The 23,072-nt window shown below is 46.9% G+C and overlaps 2 protein-coding genes across 4 annotated transcripts in view; both read right to left on the bottom strand.

Moving 5' to 3' along the window:
- shroom3 (shroom family member 3) overlaps window positions 1-10,459 on the bottom strand; it is a 36,977-nt gene extending 26,518 nt beyond the window's left edge. For all 3 annotated transcript variants that reach the window (XM_079756144.1, XM_079756145.1, XM_079756147.1), the window contains exons 1-3: window positions 9,844-10,459; window positions 4,852-5,006; window positions 3,908-4,090 (exon numbers count right to left, since the gene is read on the bottom strand). In XM_079756144.1, the coding sequence (XP_079612270.1) occupies window positions 3,908-4,090; window positions 4,852-5,006; window positions 9,844-10,041 (536 nt within the window). In that variant the 5' untranslated portion in view covers window positions 10,042-10,459. The remainder of the gene's footprint in view (window positions 1-3,907; window positions 4,091-4,851; window positions 5,007-9,843) is intronic.
- Window positions 10,460-12,857: 2,398 nt separating this feature from the next.
- On the bottom strand, window positions 12,858-20,925 carry mfsd14ba (major facilitator superfamily domain containing 14Ba). Its single transcript, XM_079756222.1, has 12 exons — window positions 20,757-20,925; window positions 19,451-19,540; window positions 18,717-18,779; window positions 18,446-18,573; window positions 17,754-17,868; window positions 16,433-16,651; window positions 15,406-15,519; window positions 14,987-15,058; window positions 14,680-14,792; window positions 14,108-14,205; window positions 13,759-13,922; window positions 12,858-13,467 (listed from the first exon to the last, which is right to left on the bottom strand). Exons 1-12 carry the CDS (start codon window positions 20,787-20,789, stop codon window positions 13,213-13,215), a joined length of 1,464 nt encoding a protein of 487 aa, XP_079612348.1. The 5' UTR covers window positions 20,790-20,925; the 3' UTR covers window positions 12,858-13,212.
- Window positions 20,926-23,072: the final 2,147 nt, after the last annotated feature.

Genomic DNA, 23,072 nt, shown 5'->3' with positions numbered 1-23,072 from the left:
AGTGCTTTGCTCTAACTACTGAGCTACACAGGGAATAGAACCCTTAACCCTACTCTATTAATGCCTTGCTCTAACTACTGAACTACACAGGGAATAGAAGTCACACACACACACACACACACACACACAGTAGGGCGGGTCCAAGCCATCCTGTCGCCGTGGGAACCCACTGGGCCAGGCCATAATAATCATCTCTCTCATCTCAACGGAAACTGATAGGAGAGTGTGTGTGTGTGTGTTTGTGTGTGTGGGGGGGAGGGCGGTTTGAGTGTAATAAAGAAATGATCTACTTGTCAGAAGAATGTCATTATGACTGAACTACACAAACATCTGCTGGAGAAGAGCGGGAAGAGAGAGCAGGAGAGAGGAGAGAGAAGAGAGAGAGTATGAGAGATAAGAGCGAGAGGAGGAGAGATAAGAGTGAGAGGAGAGCAGAGAGGAGAGGAGAGGAGAGAAGAGAGGAGAGGAATGGAGAGGAGAGTGGGACTAAAAGGGTTTAAATAATGAAAGGAGTAAGAAGGTGATAGAACTGAGTGGAAGAATGTGGAAGTGGTGTTTATGAGACAGTCTGTCCTCTTTAGCCGCCCAATCCTATGGGACTCTGATGGCTTACTTCCTGTCTTTTGACCTATAAGAGCTCAGGGTGGTGTGGCTTCAATGACATCTGATAACGCTGCATTCCTCAATGATACTGTATAAACAACTACACTATTCAGTTAAATATGAAGTCAATAACACAACAGAGACCTTGAACAAGACCAAACAAGACTCGCTGATGTCAAATGATTCCACATTTAGGTCAACTGATGAATATAGATAATAGTTGAATATATATGTACAGACATTTCATATTTTAAAAACATACCAAGAAATGCCAGAAGTTCATCAGCAATATGGAGGCTGCTCACTGCAGAACCGCTGAGTGGGGTCAGCTCCACCTCCAGGTCTAACCCCACCCACCTCAGCTCCACCTCCAGGTCTAACCCCACCCGGCTCAGCTGCACCTCCAGGTCTAACCCCACCTGGCTCAGCCCCACCTCCAGGTCTAACCCCACCCGGCTCAGCTGCACCTCCAGGTCTAACCCCACCCACCTCAGCTCCACCTCCAGGTCTAACCCCACCCGGCTCAGCTGCACCTCCAGGTCTAACCCCACCCACCTCAGCTCCACCTCCAGGTCTAACCCCACCCGCCTCAGCTCCACCTCCAGGTCTAACCCCACCCGCCTCAGCTCCACCTCCAGGTCTAACCCCACCCGCCTCAGCTGCACCTCCAGGTCTAACCCCACCCACCTCAGCTCCACCTCCAGGTCTAACCCCACCCGCCTCAGCTCCACCTCCAGGTCTAACCCCACCCGCCTCAGCTGCACCTCCAGGTCTAACCCCACCCACCTCAGCTCCACCTCCAGGTCTAACCCCACCCGGCTCAGCCCCACCTCCAGGTCTAACCCCACCCACCTCAGCTGCACCTCCAGGTCTAACCCCACCCACCTCAGCTCCACCTCCAGGTCTAACCCCACCCGCCTCAGCTCCACCTCCAGGTCTAACCCCACCCGCCTCAGCTGCACCTCCAGGTCTAACCCCACCCACCTCAGCTCCACCTCCAGGTCTAACCCCACCCGGCTCAGCTCCAGCCCCTACCCCACCCACTCATACAGCTTGGTAGCACCAGTTCAGGTATCATCTAGCTTGACGCCGAGTACAGGAACCCCGTCTGATCTACCAAGCCATAACCACACCCGTGGCCACTTAGGACAAGGTAATGTGGCGAGGGGTTGAAGTCTGACGGCTGTCTGTCAATCTGTCACACACACACACACACACACACACACACACACACACACACACACACACACACACACACACACAGGAAGGATGTTGGCAGCGACCTCTTTCTGTGTGCATCTGCATCACGCTGAAGTCATCATCTCCCCCATCTACACCCATCTACACCTCCCCATCTACACCTCCATCTACACCTCCATCTACACCTCCCCATCTACAACCTCCTCTACACCTCCCCATCTACACCTCCTCTACACCTCCCCATCTACACCTCCCCATCTACACCTCCCCAACACCTCCATCTACACCTCCCCATCTACACCTCCATCTACACCTCCACCTACACCTCCTCTACACCTCCCCATCTACACCTCCCCAACACCTCCCCATCTACACCTCCCCATCTACACCTCCTCTACACCTCCCCATCTACACCTCCTCTACACCTCCCCATCTACACCTCCCCATCTACACCTCCATCTACACCTCCATCTACACCTCCCCATCTACACCTCCTCTACAACCCATCTACACCTCCCCATCTACACCTCCATCTACACCTCCATCTACACCTCCCCTAACAATCCACATCCACCTATCTTCTCTACTTCAAAATTCTACTTTATTTACACCTCCTTTACAATCACTACACCTCCTTTACAATCACTACACCTCCTTTACATTCACCACGTCTCCTTTACAGTCACTAATAGTGACTGTAAAGGAGGTGTAGTGACTCACCACACCTCCTTTACACAGTGACTCACTACACCCCCTTTACAGTCACTACACCTCCTTTACAGTCACTACATCTCCTTTACAGTCACCACATCTCCTTTACAGTCACTACATCTCCTTTACATTCACTACATCTCCTTTACAGTCACTACACCTCCTTTACAGTCACTACATCTCCTTTACAGTCACTACATCTCCTTTACAGTCACCACATCTCCTTTACAGTCACTACACCTCCTTTACAGTCACTACATCTCCTTTACAGTCACTACACCTCCTTTACAGTCACCACATCTCCTTTACAGTCACTACGCCTCCTTTACAGTCACTACACCTCCTTTACAGTGACTACATCTCCTTTACAGTCACCACATCTCCTTTACAGTCACTACGCCTCCTTTACAGTCACTACATCTCCTTTACAGTCACCACATCTCCTTTACAGTCACTACACCTCCTTTACAGTCACTACACCTCCTTTACATTCACTACATCTCCTTTACAGTCACTACACCTCAATTACAGTCACTACACCTCCTTTACATTCACTACATCTCCTTTACAGTCACTACACCTCCTTTACATTCACTACATCTCCATTACAGTCACTACACCTCCTTTACAGTCACTACATCTCCTTTACAGTCACTACATCTCCTTTACAGTCACTACACCTCCTTTACAGTCACTACACCTCCTTTACAGTCACCACATTTCCTTTACAGTCACTACACCTCCTTTACATCCACCTCTGATCAGACTCCATGCCCCTAGAGGTTGTTCTGGATGCTCCTCTCTTCGAGAGCAGGTCATCCATGCCAAGACACAGAGCAAGAGAACATCAAAGACCACGTAAACAAAACATAAAACGATTTCCTGTTGGACAGGAAGAGGTTTTGGAGAACAAAACAGGATGACAGACAAAGAGACGACACAGGGACGAGATACCAGGAGCCATGACTCACTCCATTCTCCTTTCTGACGCTCCCCTCCTGACTACTCACCTCCTCTCCTCCTCCCCTTCACCTCCTCACTTCCTCCTGCTAAACTCTCCTTTACTCCTCTCCTCCTCCCCTTCACCTCCTCACCTCCCCCTGCAAACCTCTCCTTTACTCCTCTCCTGCTCCTCCTCTCCTCCTGCTCACCTCTCCTTTACTCTTCTCCTTCCTCCTCCTCTCCTCCTGCTAACCTCTGCTTTATTCCTCTCCTCCTCCCCTTCACCTCCTCACCTCCTCCAGCTAACCTCTCCTCCTCCTCACCTCCTCATGTTGTTTTAGTGACCGTATGGCAGGGACCAATACAGACTCACAGAAACCAGTCTTGGAAAATAAAGGTTGAGACATCACAACTATTTGTTATTTATAATGCGGTCCAGGGTGTCTCCTACCTGGTATTGGTGCATAACTGGGCCGCTCTGGTCGCAGCCTGGTCCATGTACTGAGAAGGAGGAGGAGAAGGAGGTGGAGGAGGAGGAGGAGGAGGAGGAGGACCAGGACCAGGAGGAGGAGTAATGACGTGGGGTGCAGGTGCCGAATCCCAATCTTCCAGAGAGGACAGAGGTGCACTCTCCCTGGATGGTGAGGAGCACAGTGACTGAATGAGTGAGTGAGTGAGTGAGTGAGTGAGTAACTGACTGACTGACTGACTGAATGACTGTGTGTGGAGGTGTCGTGGGAACCTCCCCGCAGTCATCAAACCAGTCTTGTTGGTTCATGACGTTGTCCATTAAAACAACAAATGCCCTGCAAGTGCCCAGCAGCAGTAGCCAGTCAGCCAGTCAAAAGTGTGCGTTACACATGGACAGCTTTGACTGTTGTCAGCCAAGATAAACATCAGCCAAGATATTACAAAATTGACTTGTAACACATTTGTGAACTTTTTTCACCAAAAGCAACACTGTCCACTACATTGGATACAACCCTAACCCGGGCCATCAGCATTGACTTCAGGTCCAGCTCCACCTCCAGGTCTAACCCCCTATCGATACTTGGCATTGGCAAGTACCCAAATGTAAGGAGTTGCACTTGGTCTGAGAAAAAGTGGACTCAGTGGGTCACTGGTCTTAGTGGAGGGAAGAGAACAGGTCTGGGAGCTGTCCTCTCTGCTCCATAACTCAAGATGAGTCATCGAATGCCCTCACAATACGTGTGTGTGCACACACATGCACACATGCGCACACACACACGGGACGAAAAGAGAAAGGCCTATTGAAGTTAAACCTGCAGAGCTGGTTGAGAAATGCTCGGCAGCCAAAGTGTGCGTGTGCGTGTGTGTGTGTGTGTGTGTGTGTGTGTGTGTGTGTGTGTGTGGGGGGGGTGGGGGCTGTCCTACCTGCATACAGTGAGCTGCAGGGTGCGATGGGAACCTTTGACCAGAGAGACAGCTTCCTGTCTGGATCCACTCAGCTCCACCTGGTTGATCAGCAGCAGCTGGTCTCCCGCCAGCAGGGGGTGCTGCAGGCTACACACCTTACCCCCCTCCTCCACCTGGCAGGGACATGGAGAGGCAGAGAGACAGACAGACACAATGACAAAGACAGAGGGAGGGAGGGAGAGAAAGCGAGACAGACAGAAACAGAGACAGAGGGAGGGAGAGAGAGAAAGAGAGACAGACAGAAACAGAGACAGAGGGAGGGAGAGAGAGAGAGAAAGAGAGACAGACAGAAACAGAGACAGAAGGAGGGAGAGAGAGAAAGAGAGACAGACAGAAACAGAGGGAGGGAGAGAGAGAGAGAAAGAGAGACAGACAGAAACAGAGACAGAGGGAGGGAGAGAGAGAAAGAGAGACAGACAGAAACAGAGACAGAGGGAGGGAGAGAGAGAGAGAAAGAGAGACAGACAGAAACAGAGACAGAAGGAGGGAGAGAGAGAGAAAGAGAGACAGACAGAAACAGAGGGAGGGAGAGAGAGAGAGAAAGAGAGACAGACAGAAACAGAGACAGAGGGAGGGAGAGAGAGAAAGAGAGACAGACAGAAACAGAGGGAGGGAGAGAGAGAGAGAAAGAGAGACAGACAGAAACAGAGACAGAGGGAGGGAGAGAGAGAGAGAATAAGAGACAGACAGAAACAGAGACAGCGACAGAGGGAGGGAGAGAGAGAAAGAGAGTAAATACAGAGTTTGCACCATCAAAACACACCTGCCCACGTCTCCATGATGATGAGATGACGGTATTGTTGTCCTGGTAATGGTGTTGTCATAGTGACTCGTTGTCACAGTGACTGTGTTTCCATGGTGATGGTGTTGTAAATGTATGTACTATAGAGGGATTATCATTCTACGTCACTCTACGTCACTCCCCGCTCTACGCGCATGTCGTTTGCAGAAAGAGACGAGAGCGGGATTATTCATTTATATTTTCATGCATTTTACAATCCAAATATAAAGTTTTTCACGTAAATAGGACGTACCGTAGCTACGACTTGGCAATGGGAGGTAGTCTAGTCCGCTGAGCTATGAGTCAGAGAGCTAACGTTATGAATTGTACATATTTATGATTTTAAATTCGTCCCAGCCTTTATACCACAGATACTCTAGGGTCTATAGCATATAACCGCGTTGTCTGATTACAGTTTAATTCATTTTTCACAATTTACCAGCTCTCGTTTTGAAGAATAATCACCGCGCCACTCGTTTCAATGGGATTCGCGACGGTCTATACTTTCAACATAAAGTCTACATATTTATAATTTGAAATTTGTCCCAGCCTTTATACCACATATAATATATGGTCTATAGCATATAACCGCATATTCTGATTACAGTGTAATGTAACAGTAAGCTGACAAAATCAATAATTAGCAGCGCAACTGCAAATTAACCACACAGAGATAATCATGGCAACCGGTCAAACAAAATATTTGTTTGACCGGTTGCCATGGTTATCTCCGTCCATCATTCTGCGCGCGCATCCGCCGTGTTGATAAACAAATAATCTTCCTATAGCATGGTAATACAGTATTAATGTATCTGCGTAAAGTATTCCGAAACGTTTTAACTGGAGAACTAAGGACCTTGTGCACTCCCAGACCTCGCCAGGAAATATCTCCAAATACAACCTGCCATCAGCAGTGTGTGAGTGTGTGTGTGTGTGTGTGTGTGTGTGTGTTTGTCTACCTGTGTGTGTGTGTGTGTGTGTGTGTGTGTGTGTGTGTGTGTGTTGTGTGTGTGTGTGTGTGTGTGTGTGTGTGTGTGTGTGTTTGTGTGTGTGTGTGAAGGCCTTCTGCTGTTTGATACCTCAGTCTGTGTTGTGTTTTGTGCTGCCACTGATGTCAGAGCTAACTGGTTAGGGACTGGTGTGAGAGGGAGGGGAACTGGTGTGAGAGGGAGGGGGGCTGGTGTGAGAGGGGGGGAACTGGTGTGAGGGGGGGGGAACTGGTTTGAGGATATGATAGAGCTGACTCGAGTGATGTGTATAAATATTTCATGAGACTGCACTACAGCCGTTTGTTTTCCAAGAGAGAGAGAAAGACAGAGGGAGGAAAGAGAGATAAGGAAAGAGGGACGGAAGGACATGGTTCCAACAACACTATACTGAAGGGAAACTGTCACCACTTTAACAAAACACATAGTTCACATTCCGGCCCTAATAATGCTCCACCTGGCGCTGGTCCAAGATATGAGCAGTCTCCCTCTCTCTCTCTCTCTTTCTCTCTCTCTTTCTCTCCGTCTCTTTCCCTCTCTCTATCTCTGTCTCTCTCTCTGTCTCTCTCTCTCCCTCTCTCTTTCTCTCTTTTTCTTTCTCTATCTCTCTCTCTCTCTCTTTCTCTCTCTCTCTCTCTCGCTCGCTCTCTCTCTCTCTCCCTCTCGCTCTCCCTCTCTCTGTCTGTCTCTCTCTCTGTCTCTGTCTCTCGCTCTGTCTGTCTCTCACTCTCTCTGTCTCTCTCTCTCTCTCCCTCTCTCTGTCTCTCTCTCTGTCAGTCTCTCTCTCTCTCACTCTCTCTCTCTCTCTCGCTCTCTCTCTCTCCCTCTCTCTGTCTCTCTCTCTCTCTCTCTCTCTCTCTCTCTCTCTCTCTCTCTCTGCTGGTGTGTGGGGGCTCCATGGTTCTGGTGGGGGGCAGTCGCTCTCAGCACCTCTCCCTCCTCACCCGCCGGCTACACCACTGCCTGGCCGACCACACACTCACACAGGTACACACTACAAGTACACACACACTCACACAGGTACGCACTACAAGAAGTACACACACACACTCTTACAGGTACACACTACAAGAAGTACACACACTCACAGAGGTGCACACTACAACAAGTACACACACTGACACAAGTACACACTACAACAAGTGCACACACACTCACACAGGTACGCACTACAACAAGTACACACACACTCACAAAGGTACACACTACAACAAGTGCACACGCACTCACAAAGGTACACACTACAATAAGTGCACACACACTCACACAGAGCCATACAGGTGATCGCGCCTATAGCCCTGCGTCACGGCGCCGAGATCCACAGCGGGGATATCTGTTGAACATCCACGTAGACTCTGTGAGACTCTGTGGGAAACACACTGGGATGTGTACAACGTTCCCATGCTCAGAGAGTTCTTGTTGCTGATTGTTTTGACCACGTTATCTACAGCTGTGTGGGTAGTCGACTCCTCTAACGTTCACTTTGCAAGTAAACGTTATGTTACTGGCGGCATTCTCCTGACAGCGAAATGACGTAACGTGAATAAAGGTAGATCTACACTGCCATGGGGGGTGAAGACCACCACTTCCCTTTTGCCACGGAGAGACCCCCAGCAGAGAGCAATTACATATCCTTTATACTTTATACATATACTTTAATATTTAGTGGATACAATACAGGTCAAACTGACTTAACATAGGCTGTATATAATACAGGTTAAACTGTCTTAACATAGACTGTATATAATACAGGGTAACTGACTTAACATAGACTGTATATAATACAGGTTAAACTGTCTTAACATAGACTGTATATAATACAGGGTAACTGACTTAACATAGACTGTATATAATACAGGGTAACTGACTTAACATAGACTGTATATAATACAGGGTAACTGACTTAACATAGACTGTATATAATACAGGGCAACTGACTTAACATAGACTGTATATAATACAGGTTATACTAACATAGACTGTATATAATGCAGGTTAACTGCCTTTCATACATGTTCCTTGGTGGAAACTATTGCACTACAGAGAAGTGCACATTGTTCACGCATCATTGTTGGTTAGTCAATGACAAATACCACCATATACTGTACACCCCTAGGAAATGTCCGGAAGCTTGACAGTGTGATTAAATATACACCCCCCTAGCCTCATCTGAATCGCTGCCACCTCTCTCTTTGGAAAAAAGGTGTCTGCTACATGAACTCTGACCTGGAGGCATGACCTTATTGGTGAATCCTCTCGCACTGCCAGGCGTATACAGGACTCCCACGACACACCTTCTCCTTCATCACCATTACCCTACACGGGACCACCAACCAACAACCCGCTGAACCAAGCTGAACCCTATCCAAGGTGATCTTTATGGTCTATCATAGGAGGCTCAAGTTGGTGTGACTCTGAAACAAGCTTTTCAAGGACAAGGCATTTCCCCGCATTTTGTCGGCCTCCATAAGGGCCTTTCATCAGGAAGACATTTGACGACAACCCAAACAAACATCTGTTCACAACAAACAACAACACAACAAAACAAACACAGAAGAGTTAACAGGTGTCTGTCAAGCTGCCACACTTAATAAAGAACAGTGATGTTATGGCACATGTTAAATGTCAATTAAAATGTTGCCATGGTCCTATTTCCAGCTGAGGGAAATGTACTATCAGCACACATACACATAGTGCCGCTACGCCGCGGGCACTGGCGGTCCAGAGGTTCAACGCCTGTATCATGGGGTTCAGGTGATGCCTGCCTGGTACACCCTAAGCAGTACTCATGGTACCCCCTACCTGGTACTCATAACCTGGTATCTGGTACCCCCTACCTGGTACTCATAACCTAGTATCTGGTACCCCCTACCTGGTACTCATAACCTGGTATCTGGTACCCCCTACCTGGTACTCATAACCTGGTATCTGGTACCCCCTACCTGGTACGCATAACCTGGTATTTGGTACCCCCTACCTGGTACTCAAAACCTGGTATGCCTTATCTGGTACCTCCTACCCAGTCCTGATAACCCGGTTCCTCCTACCTGGTACACCTATAGCCGGTACCCTCTACCCGGGTCCCTAGTACATCCTAAAAGTCACCTGGTATCCTTACACCCCACAGGGTACCTCCCACCGGTACCCCCCTACCTTGGCCCCAATTGCAGGTGGCAGACCTACCTTGGAGATGATGAGCGGCTTGCCATGCTCCAGCCCCCCTTGCAGGGTGAAACCCCAGGGGGCGCCGCCCCGGAGCTGGGCCTCCACCATCATCATTCCCCCGGCGTGGAGCTCCGAGCTGCTGCCCCGGAGCCGGGCCTCCACCAGCCCCACTCCCCCGGTGTGGAGCTCCGAGCTGCCGCTAGCGCTGCTATCCATGCCCGGCCCCGCGGTCCATGGAGGACGCCGGAGCGGAGGGAAAGTTGACAAGTAGCCCCGGTAGTCCGAGTTACGGAGTCTAACACGTCCTAGTTCATGGACTATTAAGGTTCAGGAACGTGTGTATGAAAAAAACTAAGTCAAATACCCAGAATCTATGCTGTAAATCATTTCCTCGTCGGGTTAAAAAACACGACCAACCCGTCGGCTGCGGAGCGCATTCCGCGCATTCTGGGAGCACTTGTTCTCCGGCCAGACTGCAACAAGTGGCCGGGAAAGTGGCCAGTAACACCCCGAAACCCCTCAGTCACCCTCCAACCTCACTGCCGGGATGTCGCTACACACCTCCGCGTCGCAGGACGAGCAATCAGACTTCACCAGTTGTCAGAAACTCTCCTGCTTCTTCTTCCCCGGTCAGTTTAGCATCACAATCAAATCTGCTCCGACTCGATGAGCAAGGAGAATAGAGAGGGTGGAGAGAGAGGGAGGGAGGAGGGAGGGAGGGAGGGAGGGAGGAGAGTGGGCTGAAAGAGAGGGAGGAGGGAGAGGGAGGAGGGAGGGAGGAGAAGAGATAGAGGGAGGAGGGAGGGAGGAGAGAGGGAGGGAGGAGGGATGGAGGAGGGAGAGAGAGGGAGGAGGGAGGGAGGGAGGGAGGAGAGACAGGGGGGAGAGAGAGGAAGAGAGAGCGGGAGAAGGGAGGAGGGGGAGGAGGGAGGGAGGGCGGGAGGGAGAGTCCGGTTTTAGGTCAGATGGCCGGTAGAGGGAAGACATCAGTAAACCGATTATTCATGTGAACGAATTAACGGGTTGGCTATTTATGAAGTTATTCAATCGCAGTAGGAGTCGTCCAATCAGAGGAAACCTCGGTTCCCTTATTTCGCAGTCAGTGCTTTCAGCGCCAGTGCGCATGTATAGACAGTTCTTAATGAGTTATTTGGTCACGTATTTAGTTTGGAAGTCCAATATATTGAATAGGCTTCACACTAGAAATGTTGCTCTGTCACTTCCTAGGTCCGTGTGTCCGTCCGCCAACTTACCTGTCTGCCTACCTTTCTGTCTGTCTGTCTGTCTGTCCTAGAGGACCACTAGAAAAACGAATGCTACGTTGTTTGCATTTTTGCAAATACAATACAAAACTACCATTTCATCCTCATGTGACAATAATGTGTCAAATTACTGCTTATACACTCTATATACACTCTATACACCCTGTATACACTCTATATACACTCTATACACCCTGTATACACTCTATATACACTCTATACATTCTGTAAACTCTCTGTATACACTCTGTATACAGAGTGTATACTCTATATACTCTCTATAATGTAACCAAAGCTCTAAATTGAGCAGGTTTTTCATAAAGAGTTGGACCTTAGCTATCAGGCTGCTTCTGTCCCTTCAGTCATGTCGCGGGACAACCTTTTGGACTCGAGAGAGGAAGTTTACGAAGTATTTGTAAAACTAGGATAGAATGGATATAAAAAAGTATCCTGAATGAATACTATTTGGTATATGTGTAGCATAGAACGGATATTATAAATAAGCCTACTATAAAGAATGGATATTTTAAATTAGCCTTTATATAGAATCAATATCACAAAGTACCCCTAACCCTAACCCTATATGGTATAGAATGGATATATAAAGTAGCCTACTATAAACATAGTATATCATTTATAATATAAAGTACTATATATGTATTACGGAATGGATTTTATAAAGTTATAATATTTTAAGAACGGATATTCTGAAGAACCCTGCTATACTTATAGTGAATGGATATTAGACAAGGCCAACATTCACAACCTGCTGTCTCCACTTTCTGAGTAAGAAAGAAAACATGCGGCGGGCAAATTCCAACCAACAATCATTTATTATTATAGGGCTAGTCATGTAGCGGGTGGCCAAGCATCATCACATAGGCATTGGGCTACATCGAGCAAAACAAATAAAGAAATTTAAATAACTGTGCTTGAATGATTTTGTTTTTTGAAAATGATGGTCACACATGCAAGAGAAAAAATAATTTGGGAAAATAAACAAATCTTGCGGAAACTGTATGAATAACTAAATATTGTAGTACTTTCTTCATCTCTTTCGCCCAAATTCCAACTGAAGGTTCAAGCACCAACTGCAAGTTTTCCCACATGACATCACTAAGTACAGTTAGCTAGCCTGCTAATCACAGCTAGCTAGTCTTTGTGACATCAATTCGTACAGTTTGCTATTCTTTGTGACAACACTAATAAGTACAGTTAGCTAGTCTTTGTGACATCACTAATAAGTACAGTTAGCTTGTTTTTGTGACATCACGAATAAGTACAGTTAGCTTGAGCCCTCTGAGATAGCAGGGATAAAGCTTAATTTAAATTGTAAAAAAACAATCTGTGAACAAAAAATACAAATGAACACTGAATCCCAAGCTGATGAGTTGACACATTCTGTACAGTAAAATATAAACAATAAATATGCATTATTTACTGTATTGAAATAATACAATTAAAGGTAGAAACACGTTTTGTTTTAAAAAAACAAAACATCAACAATTTTGACGATTTAAAAGATGATTTGAGAAAGGACATAACAATCTTCTAGTTACAGATACAATCCTTCAGTTACAGTAACACTCAGTACCACCACAATCTCACTTAGTGTGTGCATCTCTATATGTGTTTGTGTGTGTGTGTGTGTGTGTGTGTGTGTGCACGCGTGCGTGTGTGTGTTCTTGTGTTCTCTTTTGTGTTAAATTTTCTGTCCTTTTCATTCTCATTCAAAGACGCCCATACAGGCAGTGGGAGGGTGGTTAAAAGTAGCCTTGTCCCAAGTGGACCAGTCTCTCTTGCCATTGGTCCATTCTGGTGTCAGTTGAGTAACGCTGAAGGTTCCTAGGAGGACTCCAGGAGGAGCGGGGAGCACAAACCCGATGTTGACTTGTTCCCGCCCTCTTTAGAGAACTAACAACGCTGTTGGTTGAAGGAAGAGATGGGCGTGGCCTCTCTTCTGGCCAATCAAATGACGATGTTAGTCCTTTTGCAAGTGTGATTGACGGCCTGTTAATCACCAGAGCGCATTGGCTTTACTCCTTCACAATCATACGTTGTTAGTCCCTCCTTTTGGCAAAACATAAATACTATCATTATTATTATGGTTCCATTTACCTGTCAATCAAACAATACGGTCATGTAACAGCGGCTCAAAGTCCTCGTCGCTGGTGGCGGGAGGGGCTTCCTCATCACTTCCTGGAAGGGGCGTGTTGATATGGACGCCAGCCAATGAGGAGAGAGAGTCTTTGGCTTCCGGCTGCTGCTTGTCGTCCCCAGGGGGCAGAGGGGGCTTCTCAGGGATGAAGAGGGCCACCAGGAAGGCGATGACCACCGTGCACGCCCCCAGCAGGAAGGGGGGGCCGGGGATCAGAGATCTCTGATGGGGAGGGCAGGATGTACGGGGTCATTAATAAATACATCCTAATCGATTCTTGTGTCTCTATGACTAGACTAGTAGTGCTAGAGAATAGACCCTAGAATGAGCTCTGGACTGTGTTTAATAAAAGAGTTTCCTTATGAGGGAAAGCATGAAGAACTGCAGGTCTCACTGAGTATAGTAAGCTAGCCTGCACTAGCTAATACAGTTAGCCAATGCACCAGTATTCTAATAGGGTTTCTATACGTATAATAGGAGTGTGTATTATAGTAACTGTAAGCATAGTTTTACCTCAGTAGGGCTCTCTAGGGGAACAGGGTCGATGTTGAACTCCCCCTCTATGGGGTCCAGGGTGTTGATCTCCACATTGAAGAGGTAGAAGACCAGGCCATAGAGTGCTGGTCCAAGGCCGTTACACAGCCCTCTGATCCCTGTAATTATACCCTGCACCAGACCTGGATACCACACACACACACACACACACACACACACACACACACACACACACACACACACACCGTGTCACAGAGGTGGCGAGAGGAGAGGAGGGAGGAGAGGAGAGAGAGGAGGAGAGTAGAGAGGAGGGGGAGGAGAGGAGAGAGAAGAGAGAGAGGAGAGGAGACAGAGCAGTGTGTCTAACCTTGTTTATCTGGGTCAGCAGATCTGGAGACCAGAGCAGAGACGGCTGGGAAGGTGATGGAGGACATAGCAGCTACAGCCCCTGCTGCCCACATCATCCTACACACACACACACACACACACACACACACACACACACACACACACACACACACACACACACACACACACACACACACACACACACACACACACACACACACACACACACACACATAATATTGAAACTAAAACATACATAGAAACTTAGGGGGAAAAAAGAACAAACTACCCACCTCAATCACTCGCTCTCTCACCAAAGGACTAAATCATTAGCTAACTAGCTGGCAAACGTGCTACCTTACTAGCTAGATAACTAGCTGACTAACTTACTAACCTTACTAACTAGATAAACAGCTGACTAACATAGAGCATGACTAGCTAAGTAGCAAAACAACAAACTATAATGGCTAACTAGCTCCCTATCTTACCAACTACATAAACTAACTAGCTAACCAACTACACAAATTAACTAGCTAACCAAATAACTCCATGAACTAGCTAGCTCGGGAGCAGGATATAGCCGTCACCCACCATGGCTCAGAGCCGAGGCCGTACCAGGCCAGCTGGAGGATCTGGAAGCCCAGCCCCAGTAGCACCGTGTTCTTATTACCCAGAGTCCTCATGAGAAGGGTCAGCAGCAGGGTCTACACACACACACACACGCACGCACACACACACACACACACACACACACACACAGAGGAAAACACACTGTATTTATACACATAGTGTATTTGCTTAAGTATTTGCCTGTGTGTGTGTGTGTGTGTGTGTGTGTGTGTATGTGTGTTTGTGTGTGTGTGTGTGTGTGTGTTTGTGTGCATGGTAGGTGTTTTACCTGGGCAATGATAGACAGAATCCCCACCACACCGATGAACACAGCGATAGTCGTTGAGGAGAAGTGGATGACCTGAAACAAAAAGATAGGAATGGATGTGCTCTTATCCCAGCTATCCTGTTGTATACGGGGAATGGGCTAACCTAGCGATTGTTAGTGCTTGGCACTTCGTTCTATGAACTCGTTACTGTACCCACAGCGATATATTGTTTCTCTTTCTTCTGACAAATGCTAATTTTATAAATCGCTTTGGATAAAAGCGTCTGCTAAATGCCCTCAATATAAATGACACTCTTTAACTTTGAACAGAATTATAAATGACTACACACACACACACACACACACACGCACACACGCACACACACACACACACACACACACACACTGTACATCCATTGACAGATAGACTGACGGATCACCTGGTGGAGGTAGAGGAAGAAGCTGGAGTATTGTCCGGCCTCAGGGAGGTAGGAGAGGAAGACAGTGATGCAGATCAGCAGCACTGTGGTGTCCTTACCCACCTTCCTCAGAGACTGAGAGAACACACATTAGTTACCAACCAACTGACCCACCTTCCTCAGAGACTGAGAGAACACACATTAGTTACCAACTAACTGACCCACCTTCCTCAGAGACTGAGAACACACATTAGTTACCAACTAACTGACCCACCTTCCTCAGAGACTGAGAGAACACACATTAGTTACCAACTAACTCACCCACCTTCCTCAGAGACTGAGAGAACACACATTAGTTACCAACTAACTCACCCACCTTCCTCAGAGACTGAGAGAACACACATTAGTTACCAACTAACTGACCCACCTTCCTCAGAGACTGAGAGAACACACATTAGTTACCAACTAACTGACCCCCCTTCTTTAGAGACTGAGAGAACACACATTAGTTACCAACTAACTCACCCACCTTCCTCAGAGACTGAGAGAACACACATTAGTTACCAACTAACTCACCCACCTTCCTCAGAGACTGAGAGAACACATGTTATTAACTAAATAGGTTAGTTATCTAACTACCAAACTAGGAAGTGTTCTTGGCCGTTTCTGTTTGATAGCTGAACTTTATTTCAGATCAGTTTTCCACAATTCTGTTTGCAGGAATATACCAAAACAAATCACGATGCATAGAATTTCTGACCAATCAGAAACAATGCTGGTCATCTGCTGAGATTTCGTAGGGTGACATTATCTGGGAGGTGCAAGTTGATGTTGTACGTAACTATGCGTAACTAAGTACCTGTGCATAAATACACAGCATTACGTAACTAAGTAACAATGTGAATAAAAAACATTATGGAGATAAGTAGCTATATATCAATACACAGCATTATGTCACTAAGTAACTTTCTATAAATACAGGCTTACTTAACAGAGCTGCTTAAAAAACTAACTAAGATAGCACAGCCAGGTTGCCACGGTGACTCACGGAGAAGGGGTCCGCCTGCTGCCAGGTGACGGGGGATCCCCAGGTGCTGGGTCTCATCTTGTCGGGGAGGGACTCAGGGACGACCAGCACGATGAAGCAGATGTCTGCCAGGGCGATGAGCGTGGCCAGCAGCACCACCAGGTTGTCTCCATAGCAGGCCGACAGGTAGGCTCCGATGGCGGGGCTGGTCACCAGGCTGGCTGCAAAGGTAGCGGACACCTGGTGGAGAACAGACAGGTAGACACCCTCAGGGGGGGGGAGGATAGAGGGTCAACGATAGAGGAATACCAGGCCGAGTGGTAGATGGTGACGGATAGATAGATAGACATCTGAGACATTGCCCTGCTGGGCAGAGTTCTCTTAGGAAGCAATATAAAGCAGTTAATTATGGTTGTTAAACCTGTATGTGTGTGCGCATATCAACTCGTAAACTGCAGCGAGATATCAACATATCCTGATCTAGAATACAGTACCAAACAGTCCTGATTAGGGCTGAGCGATTAATCAAATTCAAATCGAAATCGCGATGTAATAGAACGCAATATGCAAATCGCAAAGGTTGCGATTAAAAAAAAAGAAAAAAAAAGAGTTAGTATTTGTTTCCGTTACTGACTGGAAATCAGTACGATTAATTTATTTTTATTTTACAATTCAATAGTTATAAGTTTATAATATAAATTAATCTCAACACATCGGCCTGGCCTAAATGAAAGAGCAGTTTTTATGTTAACTGCTTCCAATGTTGTGTTGATCAGGGTCCTGATCTAGAATACAGTAGGGTCCTGATCTAGAATACAGTACCATAGGGAGGGTCCTGATCTAGAATACAGTAGGGTCCTGATCTAGAATACAGTACCATAGGGAGGGTCCTGATTTAGAATACAGTACCAAACAGTCCTGATCTAGAACACAGTACCATAGGGAGGGTCCTGATCTAGAATACAGTAGGGTCCTGATCTAGAATACAGTACCATAGGGAGGGTCCTGATCTAGAATACAGTACCAAACAGTCCTGATCTAAAATACAGTACCATAGGGAGGGCCCTGATCTAGAATACAGTAGGGTCCTGATCTAGAATACAGTACCATAGGGAGGGTCCTGATCTAGAATACAGTAGGGTCCTAATCTAGAATACAGTACCAAACAGTCCTGATCTAGAATACAGTACCATAGGGAGGGTCCTGATCTAGAATACAGTAGGGTCCTGATCTAGAATACAGTACAATACAGTCCCGATCTAGCATACAGTAGGGTCCTGATAGCATTGTGACGGTCAGGATGTACTGTATACTACAGTATTATAGAGATAGAGGTCCTGACCAGGCCGTAGGCTGTGCTCCTCTCTCTCTCATCTGTGACGTCCGCTACGTAGGCAAAGATGACGGAGAAGGTGACGGAGAAGGCCCCCGACATGGAGATCATAGCGAAGTACCACCTGATGGCACACAGCACACAGTATGAGGAGAGGAGAGGAGAGGAGACAAGAGGAGGAGGAGAGGAGAGAAGTGGAGCGGAGGGCAGAGCGGAGGTGAGGAGGAGGGGAGAGGAGAGGCATGGAAAGGAGAGGAGAGGAGGGGAGTAGAGGTGAGGAGAGAGGAGAGGAAAGGAGAGGAGAGGAGGGGAGTAGAGGGGAGGAGAGAGGAGAGGAAAGGAGAGGAGGGGAGGGGAGTAGAGGTGAGGAGAGAGGAGAGGAAAGGAGAGGAGTGGAGAGGAAGAGGGGAGTAGAGGGGAGGAGAGGACGGGGGAGAAGAGGGGAAGAGAGGAGAGGAGGAGGAGGAGGGGCATGGAGAGGAGAGCAGGGGAGAAGAGAGAAGAGGAGTAGGGGAGAGAAGGGGAGAAGAGAGGAGGAGGGGAGTAGAGAGGAGGGGAGTAGAAGGGAGGAGTGGGGGGGAGAGGACAGGAGGGGATAGGTGGAGGAGGGGATCAGAGGGGATGAGTGGAGAGGACGGGAGAGGAGGGGAAAGGAAAGGAGGATGTAGGAAAGGAGGAGGTATAGGAGGAGGAGGACGTACCAGGGGCTGAGCCTCATTAAGGGAATGGGAGCGCAGGTGAAGAAGACGGTGATCAATAGGAACGATCGCCTCCCCCACACGTCTGACAGCGCTCCAATCAGAGGAGCCGACATGAACGAAAGCAAGCCCTGTCAATCAACAGCGATTTATAATCAATCATCAATAATCGAACTATATGTAGATTCTTGGTAAAGTGATGGTGGGGTACAGAGTGATCCCATTTCTAGGAGATCCCTAATAGAGCATTGAGCCAGTGAAGAGAGGAGCGAACCTTCACCCCCTGGATCAGACCGTTCATCAGGAACGTGTGCTGAGGGAACGTCTCGTGCAGAACCTAGGGGTTAATAACAGGTTAATAACGGGGCTGATAACAGGTTGATAACAGGTTAATAACATGGTTTTACAAAAGACAACTGTACGAAAAATTGTGAATTGAAACAGTAATTCCTCCGCGGAAACAAGTTAATGAGAGAGATAGTTTAGTTTAGTTAATCACGATATACTCAAAGTCTGAAATATATATCTAAAATCACAATATATATATTTTAACTCTAAATATCTAATATCATGATAAATATTGTATATTATGATATATGTCTAATATAAAATTATATATATAATATCATAATAAATATCTAATATTATGATATATGTCTAATATCATGAAACTAATATCTAACTTCCCTGTATGATATCTATGGTTTGGGAGCGCGATGAAACATGATCACAAGCTGATGATCTCATGACCCCCGTTCAGAGTGTGTAGACCAGCCCCCCTGCGGAGGGCCGGGGGGGCGCGGGCTGCGCCCCAACAAACTTAGGATCTGAGTGCTCAGAGTTGTGTTTGCTAGGTCCTGTCGACGGACACACTGAAACTGTGGTATGGGCCTGAAGATCAAAAGGTCTGAGGGGTCCTGCCCTCAACAATAAAAAGAGACACTATGTTCCATACAACACAACACTCTACCCTGGGTGTGGTATCCAACCAGGTGGAAGGGTTCTCACCGTGAGCATGGGCGTGGTCAGGAGTCCCCAGGCAAAGAACTCCAGGAAGATGACGACCACCGCATGGTAAATACTGGGTCTACCGATGCCCTGCTCACACACACACACACGCATGCACGCACGCACACACACGCACACACACACACACACACACACACACACACACACACACATATATACACACACACACACACATGTACTCACACACACACACACACATACACACATACACATGTACTCACACACACACACACGTACTCACACACACACACACACACACACACACACAAACACACATACACACACACACACCCACACACACACACACACACACACAAATGAAAACACACACACACCCCCCCCCCACACACACACACATATATATATACACACGTACACACACACACACACACACACACACACACACACACACACACACACACACACACACAAACACAAACGTTATGTTACATTACATTATGCTATGGTATTATATATCTCATTTTATCTTACATGATATTATAAGTGATCTTATGCTACATTATCAGTGTATTATATCATATTATCTTTTAAAAGAGGCCTGTAATATATAAGCCTATCATTATACAATATTATATTATATATAGCATATTACTATCAATCATTCCCTAATGACATAGCCCAATCACGTTGACTGGAGTATGAATTGATGATGGTACGAATCAAGAGAGAAGTTATTGCTAGGAGTTGGAGCCCAGAGCATGAAGATGTGAGAGGGAAACACTGATCAGAGTGAGTGATAAAGTATCGAGGAGCTCTGTTACGTAAGGCCGGATCGGCGGCGCTAGGCGGCCACGTTCCAACACTACATGAGAACGTCTGCTGGACTCAGGTTCTGCTACAGAGAGAGGAGGACTAGGGTATCTGATCAGGTATGACATGATATTATCCTCCTCATCCCATTGATGAGGAGGAGGAAGATATTATGATGGTGATGATGATGGTTATTATAATATTATTATTGTGTTTATTAGCTTTTAATTTTAATTATTATTAATATTTATATTTTTTGTTGTTGTTGTTCTTATTAGCATGATAGGACGATGATTATTATTATTGTTCTCATGATTATTATCGTTTTTATTGTTATCATGGTTATTATCATTATTATCATTTATACCATTATTATGAGGATTGTGATTCGTGTTATGATGCTGATGATGCTGATGATGCGAGGATAGGATGAAGAGATAATCCGTATGATTCTGATTATTTTGATGGTGATTACTGTTCTGATTATGATTATGATTATGAAGATCATACGCACCGTCGGCCCGTCTCTCATGATCCTCTTAACCATCAGGACGCGGCTGGCGCCCCGCGGCTCCTTCTCCTGCTCCGCCGGCAGCTCCTCGCATGTCGTCGGGGGGAGGCAGCATTCGTGACGGGTGGAGATCTGGGGCTCCCCCGGTGCTTCCAGGATGCCGGGAGGTGGGATGTCGCGGCGGCCGGGCAGCGGGGTTTGGAGGTCGGGGGTCTCCGGTGGTTCCAACACGGCTACAGCAGCAGGCGGTGATCGGTGTGCAAGATGGAGACCGCGCGTCGTTCAGTGGTTCACCGCCAGTCGGTGCGCGCGACCCGTAGCTCGCTCTGTGAACGCGGTTTAGAGGAGCGCGCCGGGCGTGCTCGCTTCGTGAGCAGCCGTGACGGTTTATTGACTCCGCCCCGATCGTGAACGTCGCAGACGGTCGCGCCCTACTGGCGTGACGTCACACCCGAATGACCTGGGCGGCGCGTGGGAAAAAAAACGAGCGCACCCAAGTGATGGAGGAGGAAGAGCGGAGAGGAGGGAGGGCGGGAGACCGGCGGATCACGTGTCCACAGATGCCACCGAGAAAACGTGATGGAGGCTCTGCAGGAGGCAGGAACGTGACGGCAGGAGGATATTTAAACCACTATACGTCACGACACGTTAAGGAGTCACGTGACTTCTTCATATAGACTTCACGGTTTTCCCTTTAATTGAAACACATGCATATTATTAAATATTAAGTGTTTGAAACGTGAATTGACAGTGCTGAGCATAGAGTCGGCCCAGATCCTGAGCCGAAAGGTTCAGAGCAGTGTTGCCAGATTTGGCCTGATTTGCCGCCCAATCTGGCAACACTAGTCCCGAGTCCTGCTGACGGCAGTCGAATTCGAACCCGCGACCTGAGGAGACCAGATTTTAGTCCAAGGCTCGGTCACGGTACAGGTCTCACAAGTTATTTTCCTCCTGTGACTCACCGAGTCTTTTATTTAAAAGGCTATCCTATCACCTAAATAAAATGATAATATTATAATAATAACAACTAATAATAACACTAAGACAGCTCTTTACTGATCTATAAGCACAGTGGAGTTGCTATTATAAGGTAACGCTTATTTAATGACTAATAACATGACGTCAGAAGATCAGTTTGTGACGAACATGAACGAAATTAAAATGTATTTATTACTTTTTTGCAGCTATCAATGCCACATTATTTTTGTGTGCACAAAAATTACTCAATGAAATGTATATACAAATCTAGATTCTGACAAAAACGAGGAAACTTATTTATAAAGTCATGCAATACACTTAATTATAGATGCATTAATCATGTAGGTTTAACATGCAGGGACAGTCAAACAAGATGTTACAGATTAAATATGCATAATATATATATATATACGATATAAATCTACAATGACAATGAGCCTGGATGCAAGGCAGTTTAAGGAGCAAAAAGCGTGCGTTGATGTAAGCTTAAAGGCCGGGGGCTTCCGTTTCAGACTCTGAATTAAACATTTAGGTATAGGGGAGGAACCCGAGCCACTGAGTCATTCAGAGGGTTAGAGGATCTGATGACAACATGAGGTTCATGTTCGCATTCACAAACACCTCACTCTGTAACCCTTTAAAGCTCTGTTCCCTAACTAGACTTCCTGATTGTAAGAAACTTTACATTATTAGGAAGTTGAATAATATGGATAATCACAGTAATAAAATGATAATAATAATAAAATAGCTATAATATACATTTATATTGTTGTGAGTATTTTTATTCTATTCTGTCCATTTGTATTATTCCACAAAACATTGAATGTAGTGTTGCTAGGAAACTGTTGCCTATAGCGAATGTATACAAGCAGACTGAGCCCTGTTAGTCCCCCTCCCCCCCTCCCAGCTGAGTGGGGCTCCTCCATGTGACCCCAGGGCCGGTCCCGGTGTCAGTGTAGCGCAGTGCGAGCTGCCACACCTCGGCGGCACCGCCGCGCAGACCAGTTGTTGGGGGGTTGGCGGAGAATCAGACGGTCCTAAATCAACGACCAGGGCCTACAGGTGAGCCTTCTTACCCTGTGTCTCTGGATACGTTTACAGCTTGATTATCTACCCTGACTGACCTACATCCTCCTACATCTCTCTCTACCCTGACTGACCTACATCCTCCTACATCTCTCTACCCTGACTGACCTACATCCTCCTACATCTCTCTACCCTGACTGACCTACATCCTCCTACATCTCTCTACCCTGACTAACTGTGTGTGTGTGTGTGTGTGTGTGTGTGTGTGTGTGTGTGTGTGTGTGTGTGTGTGTGTGTGTGTGTGTGTGTGTGTGT

This window comes from Pollachius pollachius (genome assembly GCF_949987615.1).
Source record: "Pollachius pollachius genome assembly, chromosome: 18".
NCBI lineage: Eukaryota > Metazoa > Chordata > Actinopteri > Gadiformes > Gadidae > Pollachius > Pollachius pollachius.
The sequence above is the reverse complement of the archived record's forward strand: the minus strand, read 5'-3'. Positions and strand labels throughout refer to the sequence as shown.